General features: G+C 38.5%; 1 protein-coding gene across 1 annotated transcript in view; it reads left to right on the top strand.

Moving 5' to 3' along the window:
* Positions 1-13,655, top strand: part of NUF2 (NUF2 component of NDC80 kinetochore complex) — a 30,859-nt gene extending 17,204 nt beyond the window's left edge. The window contains exons 7-14 of the mRNA XM_063427346.1: positions 4,964-5,037; positions 5,281-5,377; positions 7,699-7,761; positions 7,987-8,124; positions 9,324-9,464; positions 9,568-9,743; positions 10,978-11,113; positions 13,442-13,655. Coding sequence (XP_063283416.1) covers positions 4,964-5,037; positions 5,281-5,377; positions 7,699-7,761; positions 7,987-8,124; positions 9,324-9,464; positions 9,568-9,743; positions 10,978-11,113; positions 13,442-13,570 — 954 coding nt within the window. The 3' untranslated portion in view covers positions 13,571-13,655. The remainder of the gene's footprint in view (positions 1-4,963; positions 5,038-5,280; positions 5,378-7,698; positions 7,762-7,986; positions 8,125-9,323; positions 9,465-9,567; positions 9,744-10,977; positions 11,114-13,441) is intronic.
* Positions 13,656-14,069: the final 414 nt, after the last annotated feature.

Raw genomic sequence — 14,069 nt, 5'->3', positions numbered from 1 at the left:
TAAGCCTTTACTCGCTCTATTGCCCGAGACATAATGATTTAATTTTAGTTTATATATATTTTGCTTAATTTTTTCCTCTTCTTTTAAGTTAATTTGAGTTTGTAAAACTTTTAATTGGGTTCTCAACTCCGGAGAAGATTTTAATTTATTCTTTTTAGAACATGAGTAGAATTCGATATATAAGTCAGGCAGTATTGTGCCGTTTTTTTTCTTAAGAAAGTGGTCTATTTTAATTAGATAGCCCCTCATTACCGATTTATGAGTGCACCAATTTATTAACGGAGAGGTATCTCCCGGGTCGTTTTCTGCCCAAAAATATTTCATTAATTTGGTAAGGTCCTCCCTATTACTAGGGTCTTTTAAAATGTTATCATTTAGTCTCCAAGTATTACGATGTAGAGGGGGAGAATCCCCAAGATCAAATAGGACGAAACTGTGATCTGACCAAGTGTTTTCCCTTAGATTAATATGGTTAAAGAGCGGAATGGTGTTGGCATTTGTTAAGCAAAAATCTATCCGGGAGTAAGTACCATACACCCCGGATAGATGGGAAAAATCTTTTTCAGAAGGGTGTAATAGTCTCCACATATCGTATAGATTATATTGTTTACAAATATTATTCAATTTTTTTGCTTGTTTGATAGCTCCTTTGTTGTTTGATAAGGGAGATAAAAAAGTTCTATCCATAGCTGGATCACTAACACAGTTAAAGTCCCCGGCAATGATCAAATGTCCCCTGCAGATTTTATCGACTTTATCCATTATCAGGGAAAATTTGGTCATTGGATCGACATTAGGTAAATAAACATTAACCAGAGTAAAAACTCTATCTTCAATCTTACATAATAGAATAATAAACCTCGCTTCTAAATCCAATTCAATATGGAGAATATCCAAGTTAATATCTTTTCTGAATATAATTGCCACACCTCTTTTTTTTTTTTTCTGTTAGTGAGGCCTGAATCACCGTTGCAAAATTTTCTCCACCCCAAGTTTGTTTAGTGTCTTTAAGCCAGTGCGTTTCTTGTAGAAACGCTACCTGTATGTTTAGTTTCATCAATGAATCATACAGTCTGTGCCTTTTCTTATTTGTATTAAGCCCCTGGACATTCAGGGATAAAAAGTTCAACATAGAAATACATATAGACAATATTTTTTGACTTCCTGAAAAAAACAAAACCAAAGATAGCTTGTCACGCTATCATTTAAATAAAAAAAAGGAATACAACACCCAACATGTATACCGTCTGATGGAGGGCACTGAATAAGCCCCCCATCTACATTCAACCATTTAGGTAAAAACCTAATGCTATTGTAGTCATTGAAAGCCATATAGGTACAATGAAAATCGAGTAGCATAGCTACACAAGAGGGGAACCCTGAACCATGCCTGAGTTAGAAACCCGCCCCTGAATTGCCCTCCCTTTGTTGTGCTGCTTCTCTCCCATTATATAGCAGGGGGAGAGAGACAATGAGAGGGAAAGAGAGGAAAAAAAAAAAAAATCCCCAAATTTTTATTTAATTTATAAATATCTTAATTAGTCTATCATTATTTATACATAGTGCACACAATAAGAATATTTTGTGTGTAAACGTTAATTGCTAGTGACTTAAGCTTGTGGAAAAATTGAGTTTGTGTTGAATTATCTCACTTGGGACCACTCCCTAATGTTAGCTTTTAAAGTGTTAATTGATTAGCAGCAGTTTTACATAAGACCTATAAAGTGATAGTGAATTTACTTAGACATGGGTATCCTTCTTATAATACAACACCTATAGGATACCTATGGTGACTAATTTATATTTTTAATACATTATGCAATATGTGAGCGCAAAAAGTGATATCCTATGTTATTTCCCCCTTTTCTTTCCCTTTTTCTTCCCCTTTTCTCTTCCTTCCCCCTTCCGGGTGGTTTTACCCACGAATATAGAATAAGGACAAATTGTAAAGAAAAAAAAAAAAAAAAAAGACAGAGCATTCTTTTATCTATCAATACCTTAATCTTAATGCCTATAATATATATCTAATTTGTTCTTGCAATTGCTATATAATATGTTACATTTGTATACATTCACAAATATATAGTATATTATATACCACCGCCTAGGGCATTGAGAACAGCATTACCTGTCTTTTTTTTTTTTGCTTTTTGTTACCCCCTTTTTTGACATATTAATTAAATCAAATAAGATTTTCTTTAGTACATGTAGAATAATATTGGAGTTATTTACACATGGATATCCATCTAGTGGGGGACGCCCAGGCAGTGTCTACATTATCAAAGAGTAAGATAATTAGCATATTTATAGAGACCCAATGAAAACAAGTGAATGTTGCTTTTTCCTATGTTAAATTGTTAAAAAAAAAAAAAAAAAAAAAAAAATTTGCCTTAATTAATATAATTTTCAAATACCCTCCCCTCCCTCTCTCTCTCTCATCACATTTCTCTTATTCCACTTTCTGACCACCCTTAAGGGCGTTTTTCCCCCTATATTATACGATTATAAATCTACAGCAATAATTTATTGTTTTTGAGCCAATCTATTAGAGATGCATTGGTCTCAAATATTTCTCTCTTGCCTTCAAAGGAAAGGCTGAGTTTTAGAGGGAAAAGCCACTTGTATTTTATATTGTGGCTTCTCAGAGATCGAGTGGCAAAGCTGAATGTTTTTCGTTTTGTTCTAGTTTCGAAGGATAAGTCCTGAAATACTTTGACTTTCTGAAAAGGACCTTCAGAGACTGGGTTGGTTCTTGCAAGTTTCAGGATGGTTTCTTTGAAGTCAAATGAAAAAAAACATGCTATAATGTCTCGAGGAGAATCATTTTGAATAGCTTGTGGTTTGAATGTCCTATGGCATCTTTCGATTATCAAATCTGGAGATTTAAAGGGGACACCCAATATGATTAAGTACTCCGTCACGGATTGCTTAACATCCTCTTGACTGCCTTTTTCTGGAATATCTCTAAAGCGTAGATTTTTCCGTCTAGAGCGATCTTCTAAATCAGATAATTTGTTTTGAAGATTTAGAATGTCCCGCTGAGTTTTATCGTGATCTTCTGTTAAATTTTTTACTTGGGAGTCTAGTTGTTTGAGATGGTCTTCAAAAGTTTCCATTTTTGCAGCGAGAACTTTTATTTCAGTTTTAATATCCAGTTTGATTTCTGCGGCAGTTGAAGCCAATTCTGCTTTGAACTCATCCAGGTTGGTCTTAAAACTAGTTTGGAGCAAGGAAATGGTTATTAACTCTTTATCAGGATTACTTATTGGTCCTGGATCCAAAGTTTCCAAGGTCACATCCATCTCATTTAATCTATGTTTGGAGTTCTTATGTTGCTGGGGGGAAAAATATGTTGTGAGTGATTTATCCTGAGATTTATCTTGGGAGAGGTCTTTTTTGTCTTTCCTAGAAGAGAGTTTGGTTTCATGTGTTTTTTTCGTAGCCATGTTATAGCAATTCACAGCTTATGGAGAGAACAAGCCCACCAATCAATCTTTATTCAGTCTTTAGTCCGACTTGCTTAGATCTTCCTTAAGTCTTTTCCGTTTTCTTTTAGTTTTTCTTTTGCTTGTCTTTTACTTTCTCTTACTTTCTCTTTCTCCCTGCTACCTACAACCTTCTGTGAACTTTTTTTTTCCCCCCCTTTTCCAGCACTGCTCCCCTCCTCTCGTCCTTTCTTTTTTTTAAATGTATTGTCGAATTTGCCTGATATCTATACTGTGATCAAGGTTCTTTCAGCCTTTGCCCCTTATTGCACGGTAATTGGTGCCTCAACCATAGCCAGAAAGAGAAAAAAAATAAAAAACAAATACAAAACCTGTGTGCTTATAGCGATATCGTGTCTCTCTTGTTTTTTTTTTTTTTTTTTTTTTTTTTTCCCCGTATTTTTCCTTTTGCCTTTTTTACTTATTGAGCTGGATTAAGCTCAGAGTATAGAGAGTTCAGGGTATAAATGTCAGCACTTTTGGGTTTACACTCAATATCAGGCAATTAAGGTATGCGTTTGTACTCGCTGCTACGGAGTGCAGAAAAAATGTAAAGGTTTCAAGTATATAAAGTTCTACTTCACCGTATTATTCCCAGCGTATGTACAATAGGGATACATAGTACACTTCCAGCAGGGCTTCAAAACGTCAACCAAGTGGACACAAAGCGAAGTATGTTTTAGAGAGACAGCACTCCGAGTCTTGAGCTGCGGCTGTTGACACACAGTTTTCGGCGGTTATCGTTGGCACTGTTGTTCGGTTCTGCTTCCGTTCCGACACCAAAGGCCAGCATGGGGACACTCCTTGAGGGGAAAATAAACAGGTTGTATGATCGATCTCTTGCACAGCGTGGGAGAGTTTCAGGCGCGGCTACCTCGGCGAGGCATGGCGGGCTCCCCTCCTACTCCGTCATCACGGCGAACGCACGCACTCACGCCCACACGTCATGACGCCCATGTTTCCGGGATTTTGTGTGTTGTTTTTTTTACAATTTTTTTTTGTTTTTTATCCAGTAAAAAAAAAATGACATCATGATCATCAAGGGACACAGTAGAGGTTTCTGGACATTATAGTTCAACTGTAAGCCAACAGTTGAACTATAACTCACAGACCTCTGCTGCCCACAGAGCACCTCTGTGCAAGGAGTTATGGGATATTCTCAGCACTGTCTTATAAAGCTAATGGAGCATTCTGATTGGCCGAGTCAAGGATTTACAACAAATGCAGGCATTTTAGATGAAGCCATATTTATTATTTTTGAATACTGATGAAACCATTTAAGAAAATATACTAATAACATCTATAAGAAAAAAAGAATCGGATCATAAACCTATACTTGTATATGTAAACTTCTGTTTTTGCCGTACACTAAATGCAAATTTAACTAATGGAGGTTTGACCCCTAATATATAGATTCCTATGGCTGTATCAAATATTCTGTTTTATTCTGACAATTCATTTATTTTCTCTTGAACAAGAAATCTGCTTTGGAGACAAAGCATCAGTTGCAGAAAACAATTCAAGAAGCTGAAACCAAGGTTGAGAAGCTTATGTAAGTTTATAGAGTGCTTATCATATATGGCAATTAACAATGAAATATTGCGCACAAAGGGATATGGGAATTAGTTATAAAGCTTATATAAATGAATTCATGCACGGTGTAGTCTGCAAGTGTTTTATGTGACAGTTGTTAACTTTGTGGATGGCAAGTTTGCTTTCAAACTCCCTACTGGGGTTTTGACCTGTTGTTTCCTTGGTTGTGTATGTAATTCCTAAATCAGTCTCATTGTTTCAGGACTGTTCCACCAGAACAACAAGCAGAGTTTAAAGCCCTCTCCGCTGACATCCATGATTTGCAGCAGATATTAAGCCAGGAATATCGTGCAAAAGATGTAAGTGATGCATGAAATAATGAACAGGTCTGTTTTGTGCTCCTTTGTGGTGACCTGACAAAGTATTTTAATGCAAAACAGCTCTTCAATTTGTATATTCCTGTTCAACTTTGCTTTTTAAAACACTGTTCACATATTCATACTTCTTGTCATCAAACAAAGTAAACAGTGCTCCAAATGTAACACTATACTACCAACCAGGCCTTAAAAGGTTGCTTCAACCACCCAGACCACTTGTGCTTTTAGAAACCCTCCTCCTGTGCATAGGGGAGCTTTGTCTGGGTTGAATTCTAAGTAAGGTTTTTAAAGCTTATTTATTAAGGGTTTTTGTTTTCATCTATAACTGGGGACTCTGGTGAATAATGCCTGATTGGGCATTTTACATGTATTAAAGTTGGATAAAAAGGGTTGGAGTAACCTTTTAACGTTGCTTGCCACTGCAAGCCTTGAGGATAAATGGCACTCTAACCTTGGATACATTTCTGCTTGCTTGCTAGTGGAGGGTGGGAATTTTGAGTCCATACACCTACTAACACCAATGAAGGTATGGCTTATTTTTTTATTTTATTTGTTTAAACCGTTGAAGAGGAATTTATTTCAAAATATTTTAAACTTGTATTGTATTGAGCTTTCACTCAAAATCAAATTCCTCAGAAACCAAATTCCCTCCCTGCTCCCCCCTGTATTTTACTGCCAAAAAAAAATCTACTGTGAGAATGTAATGTCACCTGCTAGTCAAATTTTGAAACTTATGTTCACAGTTGAGATGAGGCGCACCCTGCATAACACAGCACAGAAATGAAGAAAAGTAATGCTTCACTGCAGAGCTGCCTAATGGTGCCAGTTAGTTACATGAAGTCCAGTTTAGTTAAGGAATGTTAAAAATGTTGTAACAAACTTAAAGGGACGCTCCAGGCACCCAAACAACTTCACATATATGAAGTTATGGTGGCAGCAGGCCCCTTGAGGCACTTGTACATTAAGAGGTTAAACCGTTCTTGAACGGTTTAACCACTAAGTTGCCTCCAGTGCCGGTCTCCTCTCCTCCCTTAATGGCATCTGGCTTTTACATTTTCATTACAGGAAGTGCGAAATGCCGCTGGCAGGGGCGCCACTAAAAGTGGTCAGCTGACGCTCTCAGCCAATCAGTGAATCACCATTTGCAAAACTGGCTTTGAAAAGGTACTTTTCTTTCCAAACCAGTTTTGTGAATGGGGAGTCACTGATTGGCTGAGAGTCAGCTAACCGCTCTCAGACAATCTGCTGTATTCCTAAAACTACAGTGTCCTTTTCCCCTGCTGCACAAAGAGTGTTTAAACCCTCTCTGCCTCTTCAGCGCAAGGGGGAATAGGCCTTCCTCATATCAATGTTTTCCTATGGGGCATTGAAAGACATTGACATTGTTGGGTTAAGGTAACAGGGATACTGCACCAAGACTAATTGCATGAGATTACGTGTCTTGGGTGCCTATAGTGTCCCTTTAAAGCGGCACTGTCATGCCGAACTTGCCTTTCTCCTATTGATTCCTCTTCTCTCACTCTCTCAGGATCTGTTCATTTCTTCCTGTCTGCTAGTTTTCTTTAAAATACAAGACAAAGTAGGGACTATTTTGTCCTATGTATTTTTCCTACGCTTGACCAGCTTCGACCGCTCCATTTCCTGTGGTCAAAGCAATTTCCCCACAATTCTCACCTTCCTCCTGCTGGTTCATTTGGCATTCGAACGCCATCTAAACTACCGAATTTCGTCCTAACAGAACAGTTTGTCCATTTGTGTTAAGACACAATTCGGGAGTGTGGAGTTTTTGTTCGCATCGGAATTTAATTTGAATGAATGAAACTCCGATCCTATTAGTGCTGCGAGTAGATGGCTCCCTAATTCCCACGATAGTTTCATCAGCGTTCAAACACCAAATTGTGGGAAAATTGCTTTGACCACAGGAAATGGAGCGGACTTTGCTCCTCCCCGGGTCAAAGCTGGTCAAGCATAGGAAAAATACATAGGACAAAATAGTCCCAACTTTGTCTTGTGTTTTAAAGAAAACTAGAGCAGACAGGAAGAACCTGACCCTGAGAGAGGGAGAGCAGAGGAAGCGATTGGGGAAAGGTAGGTTTGGCATGACGGTGCCGCTTTAAGCGATTAGGCAAACACTTTGATATCAAGACCATCCTGGTGTGTTGTTCATGATTGGGTTAAAATCAACCAAAATGCTCTGACTGTACAGCAAACCTATCTGATTACTGAGCTATTTCTGATTACATATTAGCAAAGGACTGTTTGCTATTGTTTCAAACTATCTTTTTTTTTTTTTTTCTCCTTAGATAGCTTTTCAAGAAAAAATTTCACAGCAAAAGGCAGATTTCACAGAAAAGAACAAAAAATTGGTAAGTACCCAGACACTCACCTGGTAGAGTTGAGTCTGCTTGAATTGAGGAGAGATGGGTTTGTTGTGTTTGTGGTCTCTGTGTACAAGGGGTGTATCAGTGTCTGATACTTTCCCCACCTGCTCCTGTCCCAAACACAAGCAAGATCAAGGAATGTGCAGGATCTGTGAATTTAGCAGGATATATTAATTGTACATTCTTGATTTACTTTTCTTTGGCATTCAGAACCAACATAAACTGGCAATTGCTACCATGAAGGAAGAACAAGAGCGCATGAAATCTCAGATTGTGGAATCTCCAGAACAACGGAAAAGTAAAACCGAGAGGATGAAGGAAACTGTGCACAAGCTGAAACAATCAAGGGTACACAAAGTTTGAGTTTAATAGTTTGTGTTGCACTTTGCTTGCATTGGAGAAAAATTGAGCTCAGGTGTTAAGTTCTCTTTAGCAGATTTGGCAAAAAGCTGAAACAGGAGGCTTTCTCTGCAGATTTTGTGTCCCTAATTTATAATGGTCCCACCTCTCTTACATTGCTAAAAACAAATATAACGAAATCTTCATTGGATTTAAAAAAAAATCAATTAAAGCCTATAGTATAGTGCATACACCCGTATAGTACATACAAGTATTTTAACATAAAAAGTTACAAGGTGGCAGATTCTACCTTACCCAACACTGATGTTTTGGCCTTTATCAAGAAAGGTGTGGGATTTTTTTTTCCCCAACTCCCCATTATTTCTTTGTGGTCTCCAATTAATAGGCTTAATTTAGTAAAACATTGAAAATCACTTATAATTCATGTTAATTTTTATTTTATTTTATTTTTTTGAGGTGCTATGTTTTCTCTTAAATTTTATAGTAAAGAAACTGTGTAGTGACAGGAATACAAACCTGTATTCCGGTCACTAGTGTTAATTCATTTTAGGTAACTTGCTGCCCTCCTTTAAAACTCCCCTTTTTTTCAGCACCGGGCGGATCTGCCGCGGCTGACTCCGCCTCCTTGAATCAGATCATCAAAATTGACAATCTCATCCAGTGCTTTCCCACAAGAAAGCATTGGTAGGCTAATATGCACGAGCTGAAAAATGCTGTGCTGTGCCAATCAGCATCTCTACATAGAGATGCAGAATCAATGGATCTCAATGAGGAACATTCAGCGCCTCCATGCAAGGTGGAGACGCTGCACATTGTACAGTACTGACCCAGGAAGCACCTCTATTGGCAATCAAGATCGCAAAGGGGGTGGGGGGAATGGAGACCTTGTTTCATTTCTTCTCTTCTGGGTGCTTTCTCTATGCTTACTGTCAGGAGCAAAGGACAGAGCTTATTATAAAGATCGTCAGGGAGCCAATTGCAGAATAAACCTGTGTGGATTTCTACATTTAATTTTTTACTTCTCACAAATACTTATTTCTTGGATGGGTAAAGATAAACCTACCATTAAAAGTACTGGGATATAACCGTTCCCATTTAATTAATTCAAATCAGTGGCTACTAGATAGAAATGGTGTAACATTTTATTTACCTTGAGGTTTATGCATTATTTCTTTTGTTTTTAACAGCAAGAGACAGGTGAGAAATGTGATTACTACAGGGAAAAATTATCTCTGGCTAGTCAGTGGCAGGTTGCCATGCAGGGATATATCAAGAAACTACAGAATATCGACGCCAACCTAGAAATGTGCAGAAAAGTTCGTGAAGAGGTATGACAACTGTACATTAGTGTTGCTGTATAGAAATGCTGAACTGAGCTATATGAAATTGCTTCTGCAAAGTTTTAACATGTTAATTGGGGGCCTCTCCTAGACCAGACAGGTGGAAGAGCAGGTTGTCAATGTAAACCTGGAGCTAAAATCCTTCTCAAACGAGGATGCTCAGCTCAAAAGAACACTTTTGCTCAAGAAAGAGAAGCTTGCAAAACTGGACATCAAAAATAAGAAGAAACAGGAAGATTTTAATCAGCAGAAGCAGGAGATTCTAGAGTAAGTAGTTTATTTGAATCCGTATATTCTACATCATGTATGCAGGATCATAAGCCGAACCATCTAATGCTAATAATAGGATGGTAGCGCTGAAAGTAGCCAATTGGCCATTGTATGTGTGTATTAAATGGTTTTGAAGTAGTCATGGTGCCTGGAGTTTGTATGTGCAGCATTTCGTTTTGAAACCCTGCACATACAGAAATGTAACCCTTCTATGCCACAAGTGTAACTTCATCTCCGGCAGTGTCAAAGCAAAATTGTATGCATAATTGCCATCTGATGGTCAATGTCGGCATTTCCCTACCCCCTCCATCCTCTGACAACCCTCCCCTCCAGTGAAGGGGAATGATGTTGGCCAAAACACATCAGGTTGAGAGAGAACTTGGCCTTATTGAGGATAAAGGGTAAGTTAAATCCTTAAAGGACCACTATAGTGCCAGGAAAACAAACTTGTTTTCCTGGCACTAGGGTCTTTAGGTCCCCCCCACCTTCAGGGTCCCACTCCCGCTGGGCTGATGGGGTTAAATACTTGCCTTTCTCCAGCGCCGGGCTCCCTCGGCGCTGGGGAACTCTCCTCCCTCTGCCGATATCAGCGCCGAATGCGCATGCGTGCCTGATCTAAAATAAGCCAGCTTTTTTTTTTTTTTCTCTCTTCTAAATCTGATATGTATGAATGTATTCCTGATCCTGTGTCAATGTATGTATTATGTGTAAACGCATGCATGAAAGTCTTTTTAATTTTGATTACACACCTTTAAACATGTATTGTATGTTTTATATACAAGACAATAAAACATTTTACAGACCTCATAGTGATGCCATCAAGACATCCTAATAAAGCACGAGACCAAACGTTTATTGAAAGGATAATTTCATAATCTGTGCGGTATGTTATTCTAGAACATGATCTGCCTAAATAATGGTCTGATCGTGTGATATTTCTCGGATACTGATATAATATGCTATAAAAGATGCTTAATGGCAAGATGTGTGTCAGAGAAATATAACGCCATTTCTAGGATCTGTATTTATAAACCGCTTAACCCTTTGGTTTCATATTTTATTTTACATATGGTATAGAAATGGGGTTCAAAATTTTCACTAGCCATTTTTGGCCTAAGTGTGCCATGAACCTTTAAAGTTTTTAGTGACCAGTAACTTTTATGGTCCGGTTAATATCCTAGCACTTTAAATTCTATTGTGTGTATTATATTGCACTTTTGTTCCTCAATAGGGTCTGCAGTCACATCCAGGAGAAGAGACAGGCTGTACATGGTCGCGTGGCTCAAGTCCTTCAAGAAATCCAGCAAAAAAGCAGCAAAAAAGAGGAACTACTCGAAATGGCTGATGAAGAAAAAAAGAAATATCAAGTAAGTTCATAATCCTCCCGAGCAAAGAAATCCTCTTACCCCAGGTCTGCCCATATATTTTTGGATTGCATTGCAGGCACCTTAAAGGGACACTGTAGGCACCCAGACCACTTCAGCTCATTGAGGTGGTCTGGGTTCTGTGTCCCTTTAGCACTTAGTGCTGCAATGTGAAACATTGCAGTTCCAGAGAAATTCAAATTCCGGAATCCAAACTTACTTTGTGTCCGTTATCTGACGCTGGACGTCCTCACGCTCTGCATTGAATAATGCTTTTGTATGGGGAGGTCTCATGCGAGCGCCCAGTGCGCATTAGGTCTCCCCTGCCGGCGCCTAACCCAGCGCCAGAGACATGGGCGCTGGATTCAGGTCAGTGGCTGAAGGGGATTTAACCCCCATCAGCAACGTAAAATGGTGGGCAGGAGGGATGGGGGGGGGCTATTCCTGGCACTATTGGATCCCTTTAATGCTATGATTTGTTTCAACAATATCGGGTGGCAAACCTTGTGTGTATATTTCAACTGCATGTGTTGTGCGTTATGTCATTCATCAAACCTGCAGATTCAACTTAAAGGGTAACTCTCACTTTTCTGGAATATACAGCAATGAAATCTTGCATTTAATTTTAAAGCTTTAGCAAATTGCGTCACAATCGAGTTCAGTTTAGGCAAAGCCAGGGCAAGCAAAGAGGCGGAATAGAAACTTTGTTCAATTTCTTCTGTGTGGACGGACAGAGAAATTGTTATAAGGACAGAGCTTATAACAATAATTGGCAGATAGCCAAGATGGTGATACACAGTTGCAGGATAAAGAGTTGTGGATTTCTACGTTTAATTGTATTTTTCACACTTCACAAATATAAATTTGGTAAACCTAATATAAAAAATTCAGGGAAGTGACAGAAGCTCTGGAAACTGTGGATATAGAAAAAGGCAACATAATGAAAGCCATAATTAAAGGAGCACTATAGGGTCAGGAACACAAACATGTATTCCTGACCCTATGGTGTTAAAACCACCATCTGGGCCACTCTTGCCTCCCTAAATATAGTAAAATCTTACATGTATTCAAGTCTGCAGCTCCTGTGAACTGCCTCTGTCTGCTGACCTCATCAAAAGTGGTGGTCTGAGCCAATCTCAATGCTTCCCCATAGGATTGGCTGATACTGTCAAGGAGGCAGATCGAGGGCAGAACCAGCACAAGTCAAACAGTCCTGGCCAATCAGCATCTCCTCATAGAGATGAATTGAATCAATGCATCTCTGAGGAAAATTCAGTGTCTGCATGCAGAGGATGGAGACACTGAATGGCAGTGCTGCATACTCTGATGATTCTACTCACCAGAACAAATGCAATAAGCTGTAGTTGTTCTGGTGACTATAGAAATGCCATACATATGCAATGCTTTAAAGAGAAATTCCATGTATATCTAGTGTTAGACTGACAAGTACTTTAAGGAAGCTAGTGTCCTATATATTTAGTAAAGGGGCACTATACATACCAGAACCCCTTCAGAGAAAAGTCAGTGTTTACATTGAACATTCAGACAGCCACTTGAGGGATTTCCTGGGTTTGGTCCTGCAATGATTGCAAGACAGACATTCAGTGTCTGCATACTCTTCATGGAGTCTCTGGTTGCTCCCCACAGAGCTGCATTGAATCAATGCATCTCTAAGGAGATCAGCGCAGTGACTTGTTGTGCATGAATACTTGCCTCCCTATGGAGAAGATTAATATTAGAATTAATTATCTCCGCTAGAGCTTAAGTAAAGCTGAGTGATATATATTTTGGGAGGGGGAGGCCAATTATCTAAAGCATTAGTATAACAATATATAGCATTAGAAATGCATGTGTGTATTCCTTACTCACACTGTAGTGCTACTTTAAATGGAGTTCTACAATTTAAAGGGCCTATTATGTGGGAGCAAAAGAGGAAATTATTTGTTAAATGTAAGGATTAGTAAACATTTAAAAATCCTGAGAAACAACCACCTGCCTGTAAATTCTATATGTTGTTATCACAGTTGTGCACAAACAAGTAATTTTACAAATCATGTAATTCAATTTAAATGTTTGTTAGTGATATGGTGTGCAAAATGCAAAGATTTTAATTCTGTTTTCGTGCAGGGTTGCTTAATCAAACACTTGTGAGTTCTAAACCACCGTTTCTAGTTCTAGAGTGTTTACCATTTATGACTTTAGCTGTATAGGTTTCTGGAGTTGCCTTTTCTATTTATTCTATTCCCAATTCCTATATTGAGTTCATCCTATTTTTTTCTCCTCCTCGCCCTGTTTTATATATTTACAATCTGAATATTATCACCCTCCCAGGAGGTCATTAAGGATTTCAGAGCTGCTCTGGAGAAATACCATGACAGTTTGGAGAAGGCGTTTGATCGTAGCGCAGAGAGAAAGCGTGAAAAAATTGCCGAGCTGAATCGAAGGTTGAGTCGGAGATAGAAAAGGAGTTTTCAGTAGAGTGGGAAAAGGGATTGGCTTTGTATGTATTTTTGTGTAATAAAGTCTTCTTTTTTATATGCGTTAAGTATGTGTAGACTTGATATATCGTGTGTACATGTTGATAGGCAAACCTCTTTCGGAACCTCCAAATTCACTATCCACTACCATATAAAAGGCCCTGATTACTCCCTAGATCAGTAAGTGTTACCTAGAGAAATCAGTTTTGCCTATCTTTGTCATTGGATGTAAGTGCTCCCCTTTCCACTAAGTGTGTTTTATTTCCTTTTTTTTTTTTTTTTTTTTTAAATAGTCCGGTAATACTACTGTTATGTGCAAATTACAAAGAGTGCAACTGGAACGAAGTTTAAGGATAGTTTCATGCAGGAATCTGTTCTCACTGACTGTTTCACTATGCGTTGGGGGCAGTTTGTCTCTTCTTCCTTTTGTGCCCCTCTATAGATCCTCATCCTAGAGCATCTTCAACACTCCAGATTTGTTG

Source organism: Pelobates fuscus, chromosome 7, assembly GCF_036172605.1.
Source record: "Pelobates fuscus isolate aPelFus1 chromosome 7, aPelFus1.pri, whole genome shotgun sequence".
In the NCBI taxonomy this organism is placed as follows: Eukaryota; Metazoa; Chordata; class Amphibia; order Anura; family Pelobatidae; genus Pelobates; species Pelobates fuscus.
The sequence above is the reverse complement of the archived record's forward strand: the minus strand, read 5'-3'. Positions and strand labels throughout refer to the sequence as shown.